Source organism: Schistocerca serialis, chromosome 2 (genome assembly GCF_023864345.2).
Source record: "Schistocerca serialis cubense isolate TAMUIC-IGC-003099 chromosome 2, iqSchSeri2.2, whole genome shotgun sequence".
Classification (NCBI taxonomy): Eukaryota; Metazoa; Arthropoda; class Insecta; order Orthoptera; family Acrididae; genus Schistocerca; species Schistocerca serialis.
Window position 1 is genome coordinate 647,249,973 of NC_064639.1, and position 25,333 is coordinate 647,275,305.

At 42.5% G+C, this 25,333-nt stretch overlaps 1 protein-coding gene across 1 annotated transcript in view; it reads left to right on the plus strand.

Moving 5' to 3' along the window:
- Positions 1 to 3,398: 3,398 nt before the first annotated feature.
- The window catches only part of LOC126457720 (alpha-amylase 2-like), a 28,792-nt gene continuing 6,857 nt past the window's right edge, over positions 3,399 to 25,333 (plus strand). Inside the window, exons 1-6 of the mRNA XM_050094255.1 lie at positions 3,399 to 3,619; positions 10,699 to 10,850; positions 12,221 to 12,386; positions 19,491 to 19,606; positions 24,701 to 24,828; positions 24,925 to 25,047. Of these exons, the coding sequence (XP_049950212.1) occupies positions 3,446 to 3,619; positions 10,699 to 10,850; positions 12,221 to 12,386; positions 19,491 to 19,606; positions 24,701 to 24,828; positions 24,925 to 25,047 (859 nt within the window). The 5' untranslated portion in view covers positions 3,399 to 3,445. The remainder of the gene's footprint in view (positions 3,620 to 10,698; positions 10,851 to 12,220; positions 12,387 to 19,490; positions 19,607 to 24,700; positions 24,829 to 24,924; positions 25,048 to 25,333) is intronic.

Consider the following 25,333-nt stretch of genomic DNA (forward strand, 5'->3'; position numbering starts at 1 on the left):
GTGGCCGAGCAGTGTTCTGTGTAGTGACGTGGCACATTTTAGACTACAGGGTGCAATGAAAAAAAAAACTGTTGAATTTTGAGTCCTGTTAAACCGTATGTTGTGCTCAAAGAGCCATTGCACTCGCCGTATGTGACTGTGTAGTGTGGATTCAAAAGCACCTTTATTCTCGGTCCGTCCTTCTTTGAAGGTAATACACCAACAGTGCACTGCGACGCCTGCTCGTTATCGAGACCTTCTTGTACAGCATTGATTCCTGCTTTGGCAGAGAGCAACTGTGTGGAAACTACTATTTTCATGACAGATGGGGTAACTTCTCATGTCACTCGCCCAATGAAAGATATGCTTATTGCGTGTTATCTCCAGATGGTTTTTCAGGTGTGTGACCTGCAAGATCAACTGATTTGAATACATGCTAATTTGGCTCTGAACATATACAAAAGAACGCGCTTACAGTGGACACTTTCGGTCTCTACTAGATCTGAAGGACAGTACACAGGAACACTTTGCTCAGATTCCACCGGAACTACTGCGAGCAACTGTTGGTAATATCGTTTTATGGATGCAGCATCTCGTCGAGGTCTCTGTTTCCCATACTGAGAAAACTCTGTAAGCGATGGTTATTAATTAAATCAACATTGTGTGTTTTTCACTTGTTTGACCTGTTCTGCCCACGTCCCGTACTTAACCCTTTACATATGGAAACATTTCTATACGTCTGTTTTGCATTCATAGCGCCAGATTAGCATCTTGTCACCAAAATTGGAACTACTTCTTTTCATCATTAACACACTACTAAGTTTCGCTGCCATACGAAGATTACAGCCCACTGCTGTATTTTGAGTCCTGTTAAACCGTAAGTTGTGCTCAAAGAGTATTTTAATTATTATCTCTTAAAATCTCTAGAAACTTAACACGGACTTGTAAAATTTATATACACACATAATCGCCGCTTTTTGGACTAAGACGCTATTAAGGAGATAGTAATGATATTTTGGCTCAGGTGTATTAAAAATATGTTCGAAGCCTACTTTTCACTATATAGGGTGATTTTTTTCCACCGTGTACTAACTCCACGGTCTGATCGATGAGAGGATATGCCAAAAAAGGTCTAATGAACTTATGTCCTGAATTGCATGCATGGTTTCCATGCTAGAGACCATTTATTCAGTCATATTTTGTTATAAAAATGGTTCAAATGGCTCTGAGCACTATGGGACTCAACTGCTGTGGTTATCAGACCCCTAGAACTTAGAACTACTTAATCCTAACTAACCTAAGGACATCACATACACCCATGCCCGAGGCAGGATTCGAATCTTCGACCGCAGCAACAGCGCGGCTCCAGACTGGAGCGCCTAGAACCGCACGGCCACCGCGGCCGGCCTACTTTGTTATAGGAACAGCAGTCTAATACGCGCTGTACCACGCAACGTTAGCTACAGTACGCATGTTTGCCTCCTAAAGGGTGGTACTGTTCCTGTACTGTTCCTCATACATTATGTCCTAGCGTCCTCCCCTGCCATAGTAATTGGCAATGTGTCCGTTCACTTCTCTTGCTGACCCATCTTGTAATGGATGTGTTATACAGTGTTGTACACAATAGTTCCGTATTCGAATCGAGAGCTTGCCGACATGGTCTTTACTTACAGAAAGGTAAATAGCAACGGGCGACGGGTAGCAAGGTTGTATCACACGACCTATCCACCCAACAACAAACACAGCAGTCAATGTTTGCAACGGTGATTCCCCGTTTGTCTGGATCGTTTCTGGAAGCAGAAAATCATGAAGGCCGTACCCGAAATGTTCAGACACCGGACTAGGAGGAAAATGTGATTAACATTGCGACCGGCGTGTCAGTAACAGGCAGATGACACTCCAGTAAAGGGTAAGCCAGACGATCGTGTGGAACATTCTCCATGACAATTGTTACTACCATTATCATTTACAGCATGTGCAGGGCTTACCAACGATTGACTTTTCACATTGAGAGCAGTTTTATGACTGGTTTCTTTACCAGGCGACCAAGATTGCGGGATTTTTGTCACCCATCTTATTCACAGATGAGGCCACCATTACGCGGAGTGGCATCTTCAACTTTCATAGCAGTCATCTGTGGGATAGTATGCGGAAGTCACATGGTATGGTGACAGTGAATCATCATAATCGGTACAACTGGAATGTGTAGGCCGGGATAATTGGCGACCTTATTTTGGGACCAGTCTTCGTTCCACGTCGCATAACAGACCGGAACTATCGGCGTTTCTCGCGGGTGTCTTTGCCTCCACTGCTGGAAGAATGATGATTCGAAGGATTATGTGGCTGCTACATGATGGTGCTGCAGTCTGCTTCACCGTTAAAGTCTGGACGCATCTCAGTCGTGTCTTCCCTGGTCGACGGACATCAACCCGTGCGAATCCTGGTTATGGGGCATCTTGAAAGTACTGTGTATGCAGAGCCCATTCCAGATGTGGAGACAATGGAACAGCATAGTCATGCTCCCTTTGACACTGTTCGGATGCAGCCTGGCCAATGTGGACGAGTGTGACAGAACATGCCACGGTTCGTACATGCATGGTAACCGTTTTCAACGCATACTATAACTGGCTGCATGGTACCGTGCGTATTAGACCACACTCTCTGTAACAATGTATGATCGAATGAATGGTCTCTAGCACGGAAACCATTTCCGGCCATTAGTTCATTGGACGTAATTTTGTTCCGTGTCCTCCCACCGATCAATCCCTAGAGTTTGTACACGGTGGAAAATATTACCCAGTATAATCTAACTGAAACAGTAGGAACATCATATCTAACAGAAATGTATATTTGGCAACAAAATTCTTAAATGACGTAAGGGAACCTGATGATAATGTATTGCGGAAAATACTTGTATCAAGCTGTAAATGGACATAAAAGGTGACTTAATCGTAAAATGTGCGAATTTATTAGAATTGCGTCAGATAGAGGTTCACCTCAACCGAATCCATTACAGTGTGAATAAATTTATAAAACATCAATGTCCTTCTCTGGAAAACTTATCCATGAACTTTCCCCACTTCCTTCTTGTGCAGTTGTAGCAAATAAATACGACGGAGAGGAAGAACAAGAAATGTCAGTTAATAATGACGGCCTACGACTTGCCACTCGGGCGGCTCTCCCGGCAGGAACGGAAGTAAACATTACGACGTTCTCCCGCTTCGAGGTACAAACACATCTGTATGTCGCAGGAAAAACAAGCTAGCAGTCATTATCGCTAACGAGATGTTTGTTCCTTGCCAGAGGCGTCCTTTACTTCATCGTTTGGAAAGTGCGCCACGATGCAAGAGAGCACGTTGCACACAGTATTGTTGATCAGGGGTGCACATTCTGTTAGTGGCAACATATAAAAGTGCGCCTTGCCTTCACCTGGCGGCTGCATCGATAGCGGTGTAGTCAGAGAGCGATGCTGTCCTTTCTGTGTCTAGTGACGGCTTCGTTGCTGGGCGTCAGAGCCCAGTGGGAACCCAACGTCGTGGACGGTCGCAGCACCATTGTCCACCTGTTCGAATGGAAGTGGACGGATGTCGCGGTAGAGTGCGAGAGGTTCCTGGCAAAAAAGGGCTATGCTGGCGTACAGGTGAGACACGAGAAAATGACACACTTTTCTTTGTCAAGATATAACGTCATGACGCAGAAGGCAGGAGACAATACTTTCACTTGTCAGCTATAATCATCTGTAGAGTTTCAAGAAAAAAAATCGGGTTTTAATAGATAAGAAATGCAAGGTAGAACTGAGACAAAAATAGAATAAATAGACCAATATGAGCAACCTCGTCAAAGTCAGTAACAGTGGATGACCTATTGTTGTTGTTGTTGTTGTTGTTGTTGTCTTCAGTCCTGAGACTGGTTTGAAGCAGCTCTCCATGCTACCCTATCATGTGCAAGCTTGTTAATCTCCCAGTACTTACTGCAACCTACATCCTTCTGAATCTGCTTAGTGTATTCATCTCTTGGTCTCCCTATACGATTTTTACTCTCCACGCTGCCCTCCAATGCTAAATTTGTGATCCCTTGATGCCTCAGAACATGTCCTACCAACCGGTCCTTTCTTCTTGTCAAGTTGTACCACATCTCCTCTTCTCCCCAATTCTATTCAATACCGCCTCATTAGTTATGTGATCTACCCATCTAATCTTCAGCTTTCTTATGTAGCACCACAATTCCAAAGCTTCTATTCTCTTCTTGTCCAAACTATTTATCGTCCATGTTTCACTTCCATACATGGAAACACTCGGTGCAATTACTTTCAAGATGTTAACAAATTTCTCTTCTTCAGAAACGCTTTTCTGGCCATTGCCAGTCTACATTTTGTATCCTCTTTACTTCGACTTTTATAAGTTATTTTATTGTCAAAATAGCAAAACTCATCTACTACTTCAAGTGTCTCATTTCCTAATCTAATTCTCTCAGCATCACCCGACTTGCCGAGGAGTTCTAGGCGCTAGAGTCTGGAACCGCGCGACCGCTACGGTCGCAGGTTCGAATCCTGCCTCGGGCATGGATGTGTGTGATGTCCATAGGTTAGTTAGGTTTAAGTAGTTCTAAGTTCTAGGGGACTGATGACCTCAGAATTTAAGTCCCATAGTGCTCAGAGCCGTTTGAACCATTTCACCCGACTTAATTCGACTACATTCCATTATTCTCGTTTTGGTTTTTTTGGTGACTATGTTATATCCTCCTTTCAAGACACTGTCCATTCCGCTCAACTGCTCTTCCAAGTCCTTTGCTGTCTCTGAAAGAATTACAATGTCATCGGCGAACCTCAAAGTTTTTATTTATTCTCCATGGATTTTAATACCTACTACGAATTTTTCTTTTGTTTCCTTTACTACTTGCTCAATATACAGATTGAATAACATCGGAGAGAGGCTACAACCCTGTCTCACTCCCTTCCCAACCACTGCTTCCCTTTCATGTCTCTCGACTCTTATAACTGACAACTGGTCTCTGCACAAATTGTAAATAGCCTTTCGCTCCCTGTATGTTGCCCCTGCCACCTTTAGAATTTGAAAGAGAGTATTCCAGTCAACATTGTCAAAAGCTTTCTCTAAGTCTACAAATGCGAGAAACGTAGGTTTGCCTTTCCTTAATCTTTCTTCTAAGATACGTCGTAAGGTCAGTATTGCCTCACGTCTTCCAATATTTCTATGGAATCCAAACTGATCTTCCCCGAGGTCGGCTTCTACCAGTTTTTCCATTCGTCTGTAACGAATTCGTGTTAGTATTTTGCCGCTGTGACTTATTAAACTGATAGTTCGGTAATTTTCACATCTGTCAACACCTGCTTTTTTGGGATAGGAATTATTATATTCTTCTTGAAGTCTGAGGTTATTTCGTCTGTCTCAAATATCTTGCTCACCAGTTGGTAGAGTTTTGTCAGGAATGGCTCTCCCAAGGCCGTCAGTAGTTCTAATGGAATGTTGTCTACTCCCGGGGCCTTGTTTCGACTCAGGTCTGTCAATGCTCTGTCAAACTCTTCACGCAGTATAGCAGCTCCCATTTCGTCTTCATCTCCATTCTCTTCCATTTCCATAATATTGTCCTCTACAACATCGCCCTTGTATAGACACTGTATACACTCCTTCCACCTTTCTGCTTTCCCTTCTTTGCTTAGAACTGGGTTTCCATCTGAGCTCTTGATATTCATACAAGTGGTTCTCTTTTCTCCAAAGGTCTTTTTAATTTTCCTGTAGGCAGTATCTATCGTACCTCTAGTGAGATAAGCCTCTACATAGTTGCATTTGTCCTCTAGCCATCCCTGCTTAGCCATTTTGCACTTCCTGTCGATCTCATTTTTGAGACATTTGTATTCCTTTTTGCCTGCTTCATTTACTGCATTTTTATATTTTCTCCTTTCATCAATTAAATTCAACATTTCTTCTGTTACCCAAGGTTTCTACTAGCCCTCGTCTTTTTACCTACTGGATCCTCTGCTGCCTTCCATACTTTATCCCTCAGAGCTACCCATTCTTCTTCTACTGTATTTCTTCCCCCCATTCCTGTCAATTGTTCCCTTATGCTACCCATTCTTCTTCTACTGTATTTCTTCCCCCCATTCCTGTCAATTGTTCCCTTATGCTCTCCCTGAAACTCTGTATAACCTCTGGTTTAGTCAGTTTATCCAGATCCCAACTTTTTGCAGTTTCTTCAGTTTTAATCTACATTTCATAACCAATAGATTGTGGTCAGAGTCCACATCTGCCCCTGGAAATATCTTACAATTTAAAACCTGGTTCCTAAATCTCTGACTTACCATTATATAATGTATCTGAAATCTGTCAGTATCTCCAGGCTTCTTCCATGTATACAACCTTCTTTTATGATTCTTGAACCAATTGTTAGATATGATTAAGTTATGCTCCTAACAAAATTCTACCACACGGCTTCCTCTTCCGTTTCTTACCCCCAATCCATATTCAACTACTATGTTTCCTTCTCTCCCTTTTCCTACTCTCGAATTCCAGTCACCCATGACTATTAAATTTTCGTCTCCGTTCACAACCTGAATAATTTCTTTTATCTCATCATACATTTCATCAATTTCTTCATCATCTGCAGAGCTAGTTGGCACATAAACTTGTACTACTGTAGTAGGTGTGGGTTTCGTGTCTATCTTGGCCACAATAATGCGTTCACTATGCTGTTTGTAGTAGCTTACCCGCACTCCTATTTTTTATTTATTATTAAACCTACTCCTGCATTTAATTTTGTATTTATAACCCTGTATTCACCTGGCCAAAAGTCTTGTTCCTTCTTCCGGCCGGAGTGTCCGAGCGGTTCTAGGCGCTACAGTCTGGAACCGCGTGGCCGCTGCAGTCGCAGGCTCGAATCCTGGCTCGGGCATGGATGTGTGTGATGTTCTTAGGTTAGTTAGGTTTAAGTAGTTCTAAGTTCTAGGGGATTGATGACCTCAGAAGTTAAGTCCCATAGTGCCCAGAGCCACCCATTTTCTTGTTCCTCCTGCCACCGAACTTCACTAATTCCCGCTATATCTGACTTTAACCTATCCATTTCCCTTTTTAAATTTTATAACCTACCTGCCCGATTAAGGGATCTGATATTCCAAGCTGCGATCCGTAGAGCCCCAGTTTTCTTTCTCCTGATAACGACGTCTTCTTGAGTAGTCCCTGCCCGGAGATCCGAATGGGTGGCTATTTTACCTCGGGAATATTTTACCCAAGAGGACGCCATTATCATTTAACCACACAGTAAAGCTGCGTGCCATCGGGAAAAATTACGGCTGTAGTTCCCCCTTGGTTTCAGCCGTTCGCAGTACCAGCACAGCAAGGCCGTTTTGGTTAGTGTTACAAGGCCAGATCAGTCAATCATCCAGACTGTGGCCCCTGCAACTACTGAAAAGGCTGCTGCCCCTCTTCAGGAACCACACGTTTGTCTGGCCTCTCAACAGATACCCCTCCGTTGTGGTTGCACCTACGGTACGGCTATGTGTATCGCTGAGGCACGCAAGCCTCCCCACCAACGGCAAGGTCCAGGGTTCATGGGGGGGGGATATTTGTTAATCACTAAAATTGTTATTGATTGGCACTCGTGGTCTAGGTGTAGCACCTTTTGACTAGCAATGAGTGGGGAAGAGGGGGGGGGGCAAAACAATACCTATTATTTCGATCCACCAGAAAATTTCGTGTGCGAAGTCTATCAGAAAAGGTATACCCTGAGACCACGAAGATCCGTGCTCTTTCTCTCCTCCGGTGTGGGTATGTGGAAGCTCCGCTCCTTTTCGCTTTCCGGTGAACCAGAAGAACTTGCTTGCAAATTAGTCGTGCAGTTCCACTGAGGTGGTGGAGTAGTCAGCGTAAGCACACAATCCATGATCATAAGCCAAAAAGCACTTTAATATGCTGTTGTAAACACTTCCTCGGTAATGGAAATGGTCTCTTTTCGTTTTTGATAAGTTTTGTTTGTGTTGATAAACGGAAGATGCTATGACATTGTGACGAAGGCTACTGTCTCTTTCAAATGAATTAAAAAAATTAAAAAAATAAAAACTAAAAGTCGATTTTTGAAATATTACACATAACACTCAGGTATATTTCAATATTGGTGCTTATAGATACAAAATGTATGTTACGTTTTACGTATAAAGCATTTCATGTGAAATATACCACATATTATATATATGATTTTGAAAATCAGCCTATTAATTAGTTAGCTAGTTACTTCTTCCACATGTCATTTGAACGATTCTTTTATAGAAATGATGTAGAACGAGTCAGTTTACAAGATATGTATACATGATTAGTGATGAAACAAATAAACACATGTTTTTAAAATCCTGCTTATGCAACGTGGTCACTGAAACATCATAGAAGGATATGTCAGTCAATGTTGTATAAAATCACAGTACGGATGTACATCTACATGCCCGGAAAAGCAATGGCTATAATTGTACGGTAAATACTTCCAGTAAAGCAAGTAATCCTTTAAAATGGAACTTAGGATCGGTAAATTCTCAGTTATTACCAAATGCATCTGAAGCCTTGCTTATCTAGCGACGTCGTAGCATCTCGTTTGCAACATATTGCACTTCATTTCTGGCTGCGCCACGTTTTACCTGGCTGAAATCGTATTATGATGGTAACACCAACAGCAAAAGGAAATGATATAAGGGGATTCATTAAGATCAGGAACGTAGGGCAGAGAGTGAGTGACTGCCAATAGTTAATTGACAGGCTTGTTCTCATCCAAATAATAGGTAACCGAAACCACCAACAATAGTTCACTTGTACATGCCGACGTCACAAGCAGAAGACGAAGAGATACAGAAAATATATGAGGATATTGAACGGGTAATTCACTATGTAAAAGGAATCACATTTTAATATCCGTGGAGACTGGAAAGCGGTAGTAGGGGAAGGAATAGAAAGATTTACTGGAGAATATGCGCTAGGTAGTAGGAATGAAAGAGGAGATAGGCTAATTGAGTTCTGCAATAAAATTCAGCTTGTAAGAGAGAATAAGTGTTCAAAATTACAAGACGGGGAGTTATACTTGGAATAGGCGTGGAGATACGGGAAGAATCCAGCTGATTACATCATGGCGTAATAGAGATTCTGAAATAGAAAATTGGTTTGCAAGCCTAGTATCAAACATCAGCCTTAATCTGAGAAAGAAATTTTCGAGGACGTACGTTTGGGGCACTGCGTTGCATGGTAGTGAATAATGGAGTGTGGGAAATAGAAGAGAATCGATGTTGTGCAGTAGAAGGATGTTGAATTTGATAATTAGGTGGGCTAGTAAGGTAAGGAATGAGGAGGATCTCTGCAGAATCAACTAAGAAAGTAACATACGGAAAACACTGACAAGGAAAAGGGGAAAAACGAAATGACATTTTTAAAGATATCAGGGAAAACCTTCCATGGTATCAGAGGGAACCGTGGAGGGTAAACACTGTACGGGAAGACCGAGACTGAAATACATGCAACAAATAATAAAGAAAATTGGATACAAGTCTAATTTGAGATCAAGAGACTGGCACAAGAGAGGAATTCGTCGAGGGCCGTATCGAAGCAGTGAGGGACAGACGTCACAGCTCGAGAATAGTCACGTTCATTATTTGGACAGAGTGAAAAATAAATTTAGATTTTATTATATGTAGTTTTTCATTTCCATATGAATAAGGTGATCCGACGGGAATCAAAATGACGTCTTTTTACAGTGTACAATGAATATTCTTGATGTGTTAATCCGTTATTCAGGAAAGACTGCTTGTGGATCCAATCGAAAGAATACGTTACCTGAAACGATGAACCGCCGCTCCTACAGGCTTCATGCTGCATTAAATTATGAATACCAATAAAACTATAGATATCGCCACTGTTACATCCTTAAATGAGTTTCTCATATCGGGGCAAATCAGTTTAAAATTACCTATAAAATTTCACTAGCATATGGTATACATAGCGTTCATGACAGGTCCTAAACAGTGGTTGCTTTATTTTAAACCATAAATGTTGTTTATGTACAAGAATTTAACAACAGGTACGACTTGGTAAGTTAAGACAGTGTTTCCATTTCCAGCTCTTTGTTGATGTTCACTGACGTGGGTTACGTTTTAAGCTTTAATTGCAGATTAAAACAGAGTTCTACCCTCTTTAACAAGCTGTTACTGGTACTGATATTCTCCATATTCATCTTTGGACAGTATATGGAACTTCGTTTTTGTAATTACTGGAGTTATCCGCATTTTCAACTTATGACACCTGGTACTCTAATTGTAAAAGTGAGTGTAATTTGAAGTATTATACCAAGTAATGTTCCAGATGAAACAATTACGATCGTTACATTTACTGGGAATTCTACGTCCATGAATTCCCTCGCTAGTGAAAAAAAAATTAAATTTATTTCAAAGAACAGAGGGCCCAAACACACCTGAGAACCTTTATATTTCTGTATTTGTCGATGTGAATAGTATGCTATTAAAAGATTATCTTCGTTTAACGTCTGATCTGCTTCTTCCTTCTCGTATGAAAACTTCATGTGCCGGGAGAATCAGCCCATTCAATGACTATCGTTGCTTGTCTGTTCCTTAACTTAAACATGTAGTATTACTAATCTACGTTTTGAAAAGCCAATATTTTTCAATGTGCACGAGTGACAAAATTGCTTGCTTGTATCTACATCCGCTTTTCGCTACAGGTTTCTCCTCCTAATGAGTGCATGGCTATTACCACCAAAAACAGGCCGTGGTGGGAGCGCTATCAACCCGTGTCTTACAGGCTCGTCAGCCGTTCTGGATCCGAAGCAGAGTTCGGTGATATGGTGAAACGTTGCAACAATGTTGGAGTCCGGTAAGTAAACAGCAAAATCTTCGGTACTAATTGCTATAGAGCATGAAAAATTGTAGAATGGAATAAATTTAACAATCCCCTATTCACTTTCTGTAGGTGAAACTGAAATTAGAAATCGAATTATGTGGTGTAATTAGCAAAATGATACAGGAAACTGTGTGAAGAGGTATCGTAAATAACTGAATGGATCTCAGACTTGCTATGACTACGCCAGAAGTATTCTGTACCTTCAGTCGAATTTCTTGTGAAAGTACTGAGCCGAGAAATACCTGTGTGATGTATAGTCACAAGTGGTACAAAGAATGGATACTTCATGATTAGGCACATGCAATTTGCGAATTTGTAGCGAAGTGTAATATTACTCGAATTAGTAGGCCTCTTCCGGTATGCTACACAGTTCACTATGAGCAAACGAAAGATACGACGAAAGTGATCACCAATAATGAGAACAAATTGCTTCATACAAATAACTGGAAATTTGATACCATAATGAGTTTAACAGTATCACCACATAAAATTAGATGTTAATTACTTCCCAAGCCATGAGAGCGTAGAACAGCTGATAGTGCGCTTCTTTCCGAGCCATAACAAAGATCAATTATCCGTTACCGGTCTCTAGAAGGTATTATTTGTACCGTAGACGAACAGGTTCGCCAAATACGTTAACGTATGATTCCAGCAAATGAACGGCTTTGAGAGCACAGCGGCAGGTGGTATAGCAGTGTTATTAATACTTTGTGGGCAGATTGTGCTTTCCTGTAAGAGTGGAACAGTTTTTCACGCAATCAGTTATTTGTATTGTCTGCGTACAAAGGTGAGAGATTAGTATGTGCAGCGAAAACCGCTCTCTCATGTAGCTCATCCGGCCAAAAGAGTTGGGTATGCATTAAAGCTATTGTACTAATCTTGGTCTGCCAAAAATTTCAAGCAGCACAACTAAACAGAACGTACTTTTCCAGAGATTTTCCGTTAATGGTTAAGGTCAACGCCAGTTCGAGTTCTTGAACTTCGAGAAGGGTAGAGGAAAACAGTTTCGACTAGAAGGACTACTTTCCCCAAGACATTTGTCATCTCATTACTACTTGTATTTGTAGATCACTTTTCCATAGGCTTGATCTCGAATCGTAAGGAGAACAGGATAAGGTATTGTGCATATTCTGGGTGTGAAAACATTGTTAATAATGATACGTAAGACTCTAGAGAATCCATAGTAATTTTAAAACTGTATGCTGTATTTGCAGTTAGACTCAGCTGATTTCGATTTCACGGAGCCTAACGTTTTAACACAGCTCTAAGGCCATCAGTGTAAGATCTTTTCACAACAGACACCAAATGATGATTCTGTGTAGGTAATGTTTTGCACCTTGCAGAATCTACGCTGACGCCGTTATCAACCACATGAGTGCGCCCTGGGACGGTCTGAGCGGTGTTGCAGGCAGCAAACCGAGTGGTTTCTACTACCCTGACGTCCCATACGGCCCGAATGACTTCCACTATCCTTCCTGCGAAATCACCAACTACCAGAATGCTAGCAATGTAAGTACTAAGCAGCTTCATACATAACAAACCAATAGTTCTCAGGATATTATTGTTGTTTTCAATGTACCAAATGAATCCATCAGATTGTCTGGACAGCTCACGACGGAAATTAGAGATCACTGAGGTGCAGCGACCGTCAGAATCTCTGAAGAGCATGAAAATTAAGCTTTTAGTACGATATAAGAATCCTAAAACATTTCTTTGTCTCAAATCAGCCTATCGTACAGGGTGGTAGCAATTAATACATTAAAAAACTAGAAACCCGCCTCGACTGCGAAAACAGCACCTAGTGTTTACCTAGGTTTCGGCGTAGATAACTACACCTTCTTCAGAACAATAAAACCCACAAGTGCCTAAAAAGACCTTTGTCAATTATTAAAAGAACATCATGGCTATACATTTATAAACGAAAAAAGGGGAACACAAACAGTACATATGTACAAAGTCTAAAACCGTTACTTAACTTAATGGTGTAACCTCCACCTCACACCGGCTTCTTTTAATAATTGACAAAGGTCTTTTTAGGCACTTGTGGGTTTTATTGTTCTGAAGAAGGTGTAGTTATTTACGCCGAAACCTAGGTAAACACTAGGTGCTTTTTTTTGCAGTCGAGGCGGGTTTCTAGTTTTTTAATATATTAACCAACGGCTGCTGACGCGCTGCAATGTTGAAGGTTCTGGTTGCAATTAAAGTGCAGCTATTCACAGAGGTTCACTGTGGCCTGAAATTATAGTACTGTAGCGAAATTTGGTAGATATTCTAACGCGTTAATGTGGAATCCATTTACCTGGGACAAAAATTAGTCCCAATTTTGGCCACCAGCGTCAAATCTGGCGCTGTGAATGCAAGCAAGACGTATAGAAATTATTCCGTAAGAAATGGTTTAGGAAGGGGACGTGGGCAGAAAAGGTTAAACAAGTGAGAAAGGCATAATGTTTATTTCGTTATCAACCGTCGCTTTCGCAACATGTTCAATATGAGCGCTGGAGACGTCGACGAGATGCTGCATCTGTAAAACATCATCAACAATTGGTCGCAATAGTTCCGGTGGATTCCAAGCAACGTGTTCCTATATAATGGCGTTGCTTTAGATATCCCCAGAGCCAAAACTCACATGGATGCAGATCAGATGAACTTGCGAGCCATGCATCTGGGAAACCTCTGCAGATAACACGTTAGTGGAAGGTTATATTAACCAGATCTTTCACTGGGCGAGCGTCATGGGGTGTTGCTGCATCTTGCTTTAAAACAGTAGTTTCCACAGTTGCGCTGTTCCAAAGCAGGAATCACATGGTGTTCAAGGACGTCCCGTGTGCATTCTTTTCAAAGAAGAACGGACTGAGAATAGAGGTGCTTCTAAACCCTCACCACAAAGTCACGTACAGCGAGTGCAATGGCTCTTCGTGCACAATACGTGGTTCAACAGTACCCAAAATTCGGCAGTACTGTGTATTCACAGCACCCTGTGTTGTAAAATATGCCTCGTCACTGCATAGCATATTGCCTGGCTGCATGTCATCCGTACCAGAAACCGAAGAGCAAATTCAGAAAGTTCTGAGGATCATGAGGTTTCAGTTGCTGCACCGTCTTGATCTTGTACGGGTACCAATGTGGAACAGACCGTAAAGTTTTCTGTACTGTTGACCATGGGATGGACAAGTCTCGTGGCACTGCACGAGCATTAGCGCTAACCAGGGCATGTCGTCCACGGTCAGTTATAGCAACAACGACCTCATCACTAACTCCCAGTGGCATAGGACGCCTTCCTCTTCCAGATGCCACACCAAGCTCACCCATGTCATCAAATTTCATTATCGTCTTCCTTAAGCCATTTAATGACATCAGACCTTTGAGTCGGTGACGCTCTCTCAGGGCAGCACTGTAACTACTGCCACTGACGTGAAACTGTCAATAATAGTGCATAGTCTTCTCATTAGCCATACTGTTCACGCAAGTCATGGCTTTTAAAATGACAGCATGGATGTCATACAATCATGCAAACAATGTACAGTGTCAGATTGGCACCTGGTAGCCAAAATTGGAACCAGCTTTTACGGACCGTAACATGGTTCCACATTAATGCAATAGGTTACCTACCATCTTTCGTTGCCGTACGATAATTACAGCCCGCACGGTAGTCCCGTGGGTAGCTGCACTTTCATTATAACCACCCGGTACTTGTGAATGTTCTATAAAGCAACAGTAAAAATCAGAAAATTTGTTGGGAAACATTTGTATCTCATCAGTTGTTCGAACAGTATTTCGCTGCACATGTTGAAATACTGGTCTGGGCTGTTTGTTGCTGCTACAGCATAGTGAGCCAAGTTTGTATCTGTTTCATAAAGATGACGATATGGTCAGTTCGTTGTTAGTTTATAATGTACTGTATGTTTGATTATGGAAATATCGCGTAAGCTACGTCTTTCTCAAAATGATGCTACAGAGCTTACAGCACCTGAGTGCTCGGATTATTACCAGACAGGCAAGGCTAACTCGGTGAAACACGCCAGTAGAGTGGTAATGAACAGCACAGGCAAGGAATTTCTCCACCAGTGGGATTCAGCTGTCTTGCCAATACCGTGAGTAAAGCGGCGCATTGCCATAACACGTCAGCTGCTCTCTTGAATATATAGCTGTTATTTTTGTAGAAGTTTCGTTCGCAGCCCAGCAATCTATGAGGATGTGGTGGCTATGCCACATAAGGGGACCACATGGAGTTACCAGCGGCAGCCATGAGTTCTGGTCTCCAAATTTGTACCGGCTTCTATCACTAAGTTTGCTTTTCCTACTTAGAGACACAGCAATTTGTGCCTTCTGGGCCCACCCCAGCAGCAGCCAGACTCCTGCCCAGGAGGCAGCATGTCACATCCCATGCACGGCAGCGGTCTCCTGTCACTGAAGTGTGCACACGTCTGTGGTACGCATCTACAGCCCCCAGGTTGCTGCCATCCACTGCTGACCTACCACAGCAAGATTTCTTACTGTCTTGATGCACTGCTGATGCCAGGTGTTTGTGATGTGGGTCACACAATGGAGTTACGTACCATGTACTGAGCACAATCATCAGCAAACCTGGGTGCTGTATGTTGCAGCCAGCTGGCCAGATGGTAGATGACATTGCCAGCAATCTGGCTCTTTTCCCATAGACCCGATAGATGGTCTCTACATCACACCAATGCAGCACTGATGTACAAGTTTATCGAACACCAGTAGGCTACCAGGGTAATAGACGAGAGCAGTAATCCATGGGTGGTTATGCCTAAGAAGCCTACAGATGGTTCCAAGAAGTATTGGTTCTTCTGACTACCGCCACAATAATAGAAAGAGGTGACAGATGCACACCCCATATCCAAAATCACATATATAATCGATATCTTGTAGCAGTGCCAGTATTTCTATCCCATGGATTTAAGTAGCGGATACCATCAGATGGAGGTGGACCAACCGAAGACAGCATTCACATTACCCAGGCCCTTTAACAGTACTGTAAGACGCCATTCAGACTGAAGACTGCTCATAAGATGTTTCAGCAATTGTTGGATGGAGTACTAAGGTGACCGAGGCCTCAACAATGGCTATGCGTTTGATATGTTTTCTTGAAAGAAGTAGAGAAAACTTGAGCTGTAAGTGTGATATGCTGTTGATTGGTCTTCAGTGAGACCCGACGAGCGGTGGTGGGTGCGCCTCCGCACTTGACAGGAACAGCCCCAGCACGCGGACGTCCACCAGCTGACTACCACAGCAAGATTGCCGACAGTCTTCGTGCGCCGCTGACGTTGTGCTGTGACTCAAGCAATTAGTTCGCGTGCCACACACTGAGCACAGACATGAGAAAAGCTGGGCAACAGCATGTTGCAGTCAGCTGATCAGATGCTAGTGGGAATCTCGCAAGCCATTTCGCCGTTTTTCTGTGGAGTGGGGACGTGTTTGTTACCTCGCACCAATGTAGCGCTAATACATGAGAAAAAAATAAAATATTAATTTTGACAGCCGCACATTTCTGGGCCTCGACCAACCTGCTACCCCACCTCAACCCGTTGCCAACTGCCATCTCGGCATTGTAGTCACCCATCAGCCCCTAGAATGGACTATAGTTAATATGTTTCAAAAGTGTTAACACAAGGATTCGTGGTAAGGCATCATACCTACATAAAGGGGTGATTGTATGTACTGTTATTGCTGCTTCCAATCAGTTAAACGAGTTGTCATTCGAGTTTCACCAAATTTTGTTCCCACTCATTGAAACTTAAATCCAACAGTTTTTTAAAGTGAAATTTCCTTCCTTAATATGTCAAATAAAGCGCCACAGAAAATATTACTGAATTATAACAGTCCTTCCTCGAAGCAATGAAACACAAATAACATTTCTTTTCCTAATGTTTATTATTATAGTACATGCCCAGTTAGCGAAAGTTGAATAACGGTAAGAACATATAGCAATTATATAGCTGTATGCTATTTAAACTTTATATAATGCATATAGCCATTTAGTGACTCTGAAAAATCCCGAAAATTCTCACTACAAAGTGTTCATTTCTGTGAACTACTAAGAGTAGAACTAATAGCTTTCCTACGTGCTGCTGAGTATAGGAATGGAATATTTCAAGTACTATTGCCAGCCAAGGGGGTAAATTACCATGTTTTTAACTACTATGCGTGACTGATAACATGCAAGTATCCAAATTTTATGTCTCTTCTTGTTCGGTGACATGTTGGCAAATGAACGAATATGGAGACATTAAGCGAAGAGAAACTACTTTTTCTTCTCGAGTGCCGCGTCAGCGGTGTACCATAGTCGGTCAGTAACTGCAGCTTGCCTAGTGTAGCGGATACTGTGTAGAGTATCAGGAAATTGTAACAGGAGGGAGTGCCGATTCAATCCAATGACATACGCACCATCATGGGTACTTCTCATCTAATAATAGACGTTCGAGTCCCGAAAACGGTTCCATTATCGCTTAATGTATATATGAACATCAACATAGTATATGTTGAAGACAGACCATCCGACAAATACTGCCTACAGACAGATAACATTACAGTTCCTGAGTTCATGCTTCCATTCTATCTTTAAGTGCAGGTGATATACAGAGTGTCGGTTTTATTTGGGTGTTCAGAAGACACAACTAGGTAATGAAAACACGCGACGATAGATATAAAACTCTATTACCCAAAATGACACGTCGCAGTTCTTAATATCAAATCGTCACATTTATAGCACATCATTTGAATCTTCCAATTGTTCAATTACTTTTTTGGTTCACTACCCATACCCATTAAGCAAACGGGTAGTCAGTAAGTGTATGATAAACCGACAATCTCTCATTCAATAGTGTTTAATTTTTGAATCAATCTCGACAATGGTTCAGTTTCCAACAAAAGTTACGCAGCAAAGTACACTGCTGGCCACCGTAAATGCAACACCAAGAAAGACAAGAGGTAGCACAACAAAATTTATTTTGTAGATAACATGTTGACCAAGTATCAAATGATTATGTTTACAGACGTCTGTGACATGTGGTTCCTGCCAGAATCAGTAGCCAGAGTAGCCGCCATTGTTGGAGATCACCCCTGCCACACGTCTCGGCATTGAGTCAAAGAGACGTTGGATGTGTTCCTGGGGTACAGCAGCCCAAGCAGCTTCCACACGTTGCCAAAGATCTTCTGGTGTGGCAGCTGGGGATGTAATCTGGGTCACTCGTTGAGCAACCATGGACCACATGTTTTCTATCGGCGAAAGATCCGGAGAGCGAGCCGGCCAGGGAAGCAATTCAATCTGGTTATTGACGAAGAACCTTTGGACAATGCGTGCCACATGTGGTCGCGCGTTATCCTGTTGAAATATGGCTGTGGCCGAGCCCTGAAGGTAAGGAAGGACAACTGGCTCCAGCACCTCGGATATGTAGCGCCGGCTATTTAAAGTACCGGCAGTGCGTACTAGAGGCGTGCGAGAGTAATATCCAATACCGCCCCATACCATAATACCCGGCGCAAGACCAGTGTGGCGGTGCATAATGCAGCTGTCCAGCATCCTCTCTCCACGGTGTCTCCACACTCGAATCCGACCATCGTGGTGCTGCAGACAGAAGCGTGCCTCGTCAGTGAAGACAACGTCATTCCATTCTGCCGTCCACATCCGTCTGTCATCACACCATTGGCGACGGAGACGTCTGTGGTTCTGCGTCAATGGTAGACGAAGCAATGGACGTCTTGCGGACAGACCACTCTGCTGTAAACGGCGTCGAATGGTACGCGCAGACACTGAGTGATGCGTTACAGACGCAATGTGCTGTGCTATGGTTCGGAATGTCAATGGGCGATCCGTCACTGCCATGCGCACAATTTGCCTATCAGCACGTGAAGTGGTGCACCGAGGTGAATGCGATCGACCACTTCGGTCCGTCGTACCCTCCTGCATCCAACGGTCACATATCCGCATTACAGTTGTTTGGTTTCGTCCAACACGACTAGCGATTTCTCTGTATGATAATCCACAATCTCGGTAAGCCACTATTCTTCCTCTGTCCAACTCGGATACTTGTTCAAAAGATGTTCGCTGTTGTCTACGAGGCATAACTGATCGTCTTGTGAAACAACCACAAGGTAAACACACGTGCCGAACGTACACTCGTCGAAATCGCCAAGCCTTAAATGGCGCTATGAGGTGGCGCCATAGGCGCACGTGATGTGCGTCTGCGCTGAAATTCTAATCAGTTGCATATCTCATCGCTGCAAACTCATGGTGTAAATTTCACTTGATTCGGATGCTTCCTTCAGGGTGTTGCATTTACGGTGGCCAGCAGTGTACTTCAGATCCGAGTAATCTATCTGCATTCCGTAGAATGAAGTAATGTGCTATAATGATAGAGCTATCACCCGCGTACGTTTTAAGCAGCTTATTACACATATGCAGCCGAGAGTCAAGTAGTTGTGATGTAGATTCTGTACCTTCGGAACAGATGCATACTTCGAGCACAGTTAGTAATTATTTTGGAAAGTGATTTGATTTATTTCTTCTTACATTCTGTGTTGAATGTCACCAGAATAACACCAGTAGCACTCTCTACGGCTAAATTTGGTCTATTTTGTGTGTAATTTCAGGTCCGAAACTGTGAGTTGTCGGGCCTCCATGACCTCAATGACGGGTCCGAATATGTGCGTGGCAAAATTGCGGAGTATATGAACAAACTTATCAGCTTTGGAGTTGCAGGTTTCAGGTAATTACATAACTAATACCACCAGTAACTTCTTTCTACGTGCTATTTTGGTTTATCTACACACTAAGTACTCGTAAATTATATCGGCCCAAAAATACCCGATGTGGATCATACTTGGGTCAAAGTGTCAGATGCCGTATCTAAGACGTAAACTAGAAACTACTTGATGTAAAACCACAACACAATATTAACAAAATCCTTTGTGAGTGGTTGCGGATCAGATGTAGACGTCTGTTAGAAATTGCTGCTTCTTAGCTTCATGTGGAACTAAGGTATGCAGTCAACGAAGGCAGTACCAAAACAACGAAACTTTGGTTATGAAGATACTATTGCCAAAACTCTTGTGTCTTTCGGTCGTAGGTGGTAGTTACGCTTTCTGGATACCTTTTCTTCCTCTGGCATATTGTCGCGTACATGAGGAACAACTAAATTCTTGATTCCTTTCTGGATTAACCTACGAAAATTCCAGTGTTTCTGACATCTTCGGAAATATGCGTATGTTCTTTGGAACATCTTATTGCCACTTGATTTACCGTGGTCACACACATCGAGAAATGTTTCATTGCTCCATGGCACTTCGCGCATCATTGTTTCACACTACTACTCTTTGTCAACAACAAAGGCCGTGCTTGACAATTGAAATCCATTTTCCGTTCAAAATAAACCTTAATACGCTGTGAACGCCACCCGTGAAAGATAACAACAAATGATTACTGAGTTGTCAGTCTGACCCTTGACAATACTCGATGGCTTTTGTACATTAAAATGTTAGGAGACCATCTTGTTAAATGTTCTGAAGTTTCCACCACTTTTCCTTTAGAATTTCATCACAGGTATCGATCTGAATGTTCCATGGCAAACCTTTGTCACTGTATGTGCTGGGTAAAAAACTAGTAACGTCAATAAACGATTTTCTATTGAGTTAGAGCACAAGCAGTTGTGTTTGCATTTTCCTTTCCTGGAATCATCAGGATGGACCGTTTGGAGTAGTCAAGGTTTCTAGAGCACAGCGCTTTGCCCAAAATGTAGCCGCGTGCCTGTCTGCCGACTGCACTTCTAACACTGGAAAGCTATTTCCACGAAATACAGGAAAATGTCTACCGGTTATGCAGTAGCTGACGCTATAATCGTCTTTCGGATGTTGATGTCATTCTTTCTTTCCGTACTTGGTGAGAAAAATTAGAGAGATATTCTGCCTTATGCAAGACAACTAAAAAAAAAAAAACGTTGTCTTGTATTAGGCGGATTATCACTCCAAAATAGCATTATGGTCAGGATGGCCTGGATACATTTTGCTGGAACGATGGGAATATTCTTCTGGCAGCATAACAACAGTTCCATTCAATTTTTGTGATAGTGTTACTAGTTTCTTTAACTACAAAGCACTAGTTTTCGACAACTGTTTCTTTTCAGATTTCTAAGAATAGAAGTCTTTTCCCACCTCGTCGTATTATTTGTCATTGGAAGGTTTTCGTACGTTGTGATGCTATCTATACCTGTCAATACTGATGAAAGAGGGAAGGTCTCCCTAAAGTGTTGAAAGATAGTATACGCTCTAAATCAACGTCTATTTCTACCAGTCGACATGCAACAGTCGTTAAATGCAATAGAATCGCCGCAAGGGACAATGGAGTTCATACGCCCCAAGCGGCTATGTTCATTTCGAATTTTCATTTATGTGAATGTCTGGTGATTCCCCGATTTCCTGCAACATCCTCGTCCAATCTCTGTCTCTAATTACATCGTTTCGATTACACATTAATTATTAACAAAAAATTTCGTTTTTTTCTTCGTATATGTTGCTACACCTAGCTTTGAATGAATAAAACTGCCAAAGAATTCCTTTACGAACACCAGTAACGTCGGTAACTAGTTGCGCCGAAAACTCAAACTATACGGGGTATCCCAAGACGAAGGGTCAACTTTCAGGGAAATCACAGAAACGATCATTCTAAGCTAAAAGTCAAGTACACATGGGCTCTAAATTGTGAAACTCAAGAGCTATGGACACTTCATCTTCCGTACTGTGTAACAAAATCTCTTCTACTGCACTCCACATTGTGAGAGGTGGTATCGTGGACCAAAACAAGGAAAAAATGCGCTCTGAAGTGCGTACCCTAGGAGCTATGAGCACGTGTTCATCTTCGCTAACGTCAAAGAAATCTCGGAAGGAATAGAAAAGATCTCTTCTGCAGTATCGAAGATGAAGTGCACATTGCACTTAGACATTTTTGCTTTGAGTGATAGTCCTTGTTTTATCCCTGAACATTGGCCATGCCCCCTGGGGACACGCTGTATTGTCACAACGTAACATACGTTGCGGACTATAACTGTGTCTGTAGAAGAACAAAATGTATTGTAACTGGTTTTTCTCAGATATTATAGCTAACGAATACAAGCACTACTAAAACAAGAGCATCACACTGAATACGTACCATAAAAGTATTCGTAAGTACAAGTAGGCTTTAGATGCTGTGAGCAGTTGGTGATGTCATGGTCACGAAATATATACATATTTGTAGCAAAGAAAAGGACAGCAGGATTTATCCCTTCATAGCGGTCAAGGATTACAAAACAGTTTCTACGGAACCGCGTGGAAACATCCGTATCCATGTAATTGGTGAATTCCGTTTTATAGGCTTTTGGCCATCTCTGTCGCAAACTTTTCGTCTGCTAATGCTGGAAACATCTTTAGAGGCTATACATACGAGATGGCAGTTTCAAACTTCAATAATCTCAGCAAGCCAAACTGTTTGCACGTATCAATGCAACTGTTGGTTCGTGACGTCATCAGTGTGCTGCCTAGGATCATGGCGTGGCACCGACTCGAGTTATGAAAAAGACTGGTGCTGTTAGCTTTATTTAGCTGTGAGGCCCGCAGCTCGCCCAGTCTGAGTGTCTGCAAAAGTTGCCAATATCTTACTGACATGAAGCACTGAAACAATAAAAAACATTCATGTGACACAAGTAGAGAGGTGGAGGCCACACATATTCGGAGAGAAATGATCTGGGGTTCCATTTATCGCCGTCTACCACTGACGAAGTACTGAGTACAGGTGTCAAGCCACTCGGACAGACTGTAAAAAAGAAACGTATTTGTGGAGCTAATTATGATACAACTATTCATGCACACACCAGTCATTTCTGGCTTGGGATAGATCGCCAAAGTAAATGTTCTCCCTCATAATATCCACACTGCATGTCCCACCTGGGAATTGCTTACTGTTATAGTTGTTAAGCTAAGCACAATATAGTGTGCTTTGAAAAAGCGATTGAATATGCGAAGTGGTGAGAAACGATTTTCGATCAAAGGTTCCATTAATGTCGAACTGTTATTGAGATGTTGAAGCAACTACGTGAATATACGTAGAACAGTTTCTTTGATTAAACAAATTATATTAGTACATTAAACACAAATTAAAAAAGTTTTGCACCACCTCGGTTCCGACAGTTCCAGAATATGTACAGAAAATTTGTATAGAGATCAACATAAACATTACTTCTACCCCTTTTTATTGCCCATGAAAACCGCACATTGCATGTTGTACCACCATATAGCGAGACCTTCAGAGGTGGTCGTCCAGATTGCTGTACACAGCGGTTCCTCTAATACCCAGTAGTACGTCCTCTTGCATTGATGCATGCCTGTATTCGTCGTGGCATACTATCCACAAGTTCATCAAGGCACTACTCAACGACGATTCGGCGTAGGTCCCTCAGAGTGGTTGGTGGGTCACGTCGTCCATTAACAGCCTTTTTCAATCTATCCCAGGCATGCTCGATAGGGTTCATGTCTGGAGAACATGCTGGCCACTCTGGTCGAGCGATGTCGTTATCCTGAAGGAAGTCATCCACAAGATGTTCACGATGGGGGTGAGAATTGTCGTCCATGAAGACGAATGCCTCGTCAATATGCTGCCAAAATGGTTGCACTATCGGTCGGAGGATGATGTTCACATGTCGTACAGCCGTTACGGCGCCTTCCATGACCACCAGCGGCGTACGTCGGCCTCAGATAATCCCATCCCAAAACAGCGGAGAACCTCCACCTTGCTGCATTCGCTGGACACTGTGTCTCAGGCGTTCTGCCTGACCGGGTTACCTCCAAACACGTCTCCGACGATTGTCAGGCTGAAGACATATGCGACACACATCGGTGAAGAGTCCATTCAGCATGTTGTTGGGCCCATATGTACCATGCTGCATGGTGTCGTGGATGCAAAGATCGATCTCGCCTTGGATGTTGGGAATAAACTTGCGCATCATGCAGCCTGTTGCGCACAGTTTGAGTCCTAACACGACGTCCTGTGAATGCACGAAAAGTATTATTCAACATGGTGGCGTTGCTGTCAGCCCTAATCCGTAGGTAGCGGTCATCCAAAGCAGTAGGAGCCCCTGGACGGCCTCAGCGAGGCATGTCATCGACAGTTCCTGTTTCTCTGTATCTCCTTTATGTCCGAACAACATCGCTTTGGTTCACTCCGAGACGCCTGAACACTTTTCCCTTGTTGAGAGCCCTTCCTGGCACAAAGTAACAATGCGGACGCGATCCAACCGCGGTATTGACCGTCTAGACATGGTTGAACTACAGGCAACACGAGCAGTGTGCCTCCTTTCTGGTGGAATGTCTGGAACGGATTGGCTGTCGGACCCCAGCCATCTAATAGGCGCTGCTCATGCATGGTTTTTTACGTCATTGGGCGGGTTTAGTGACATCTCTTAACAGTCTAAGGGACTGTCTGTGACGCAATATACAAAGTCAACGTATATCTTCAGGAGTTATGGCGACCGGGGTGATGCAAAACATACTTTGATGTGTGTATATGTTGTTCTCAACCGTTTCTGTGAGCATCTTTATACCACCTCACATCTCTACAGTATGTTCTTCACACCTGGTTGCATCTGCACCTTTGTATACATATTAATCTGGGAAATTATTAGCTTATAACTAACAATACTGATACAGGAGCTATCTAAACTTGCCTGACATCATGAAGTTCAGACTAAATGACGCTCAAATTAAAATATTAGTTACTTACGCATCCGTATACAATTACGTTTGCTTTCTTTACCTCCGTCCACTACTTCTTTTAGAATCGATGCAGCAAAACACATGTGGCCTAGCAATCTCGCTTTGATTTATGGCGCACTTAACGACCTCAACAGTTATTATTTTGGGAGTGGAAAGAGGCCATTCATCTATCAGGAAGTAATTGATCCAGGTAAGGCGTCAGCGAACGGTGCGTATAATCCTGTTTATATCTTAATATGTAAATGATACCTGTTCCAGTGATACTCATTTTACGCAACCTTTACAGGAAACGAAGGAGTGAAGAAAGTTGAGTACGTTGGCTTGGGAAGAGTCTGCGAATTCAAGTATGGAACGGAACTTGCAACTTGCTTCAACAGAAGTAATCCGATGAAGTACTTGTACAACTTCGGTAAGAATATGAGCTTAAGGTACAGTTTGTATGTATTATTTAACAAACAAATATCCTCTTCCTCGCTCTTTACGAAATATGTTAGGCATGTTTAAGCAAAAAGGAGTTGATGCTAGTTGCGAGATGTGTTGGTTGTATGACTGTTAAACTTAATTTGAACAGTGATAATAATAGCCACGTTCTATATACCACAGACGACAAAATTGTTTGCTACGTGACATTTTTACATTGAACACATCTGAAAATTTTGTGTTGGAACTACTTCTTTCATTAAATTTCTGCAGAA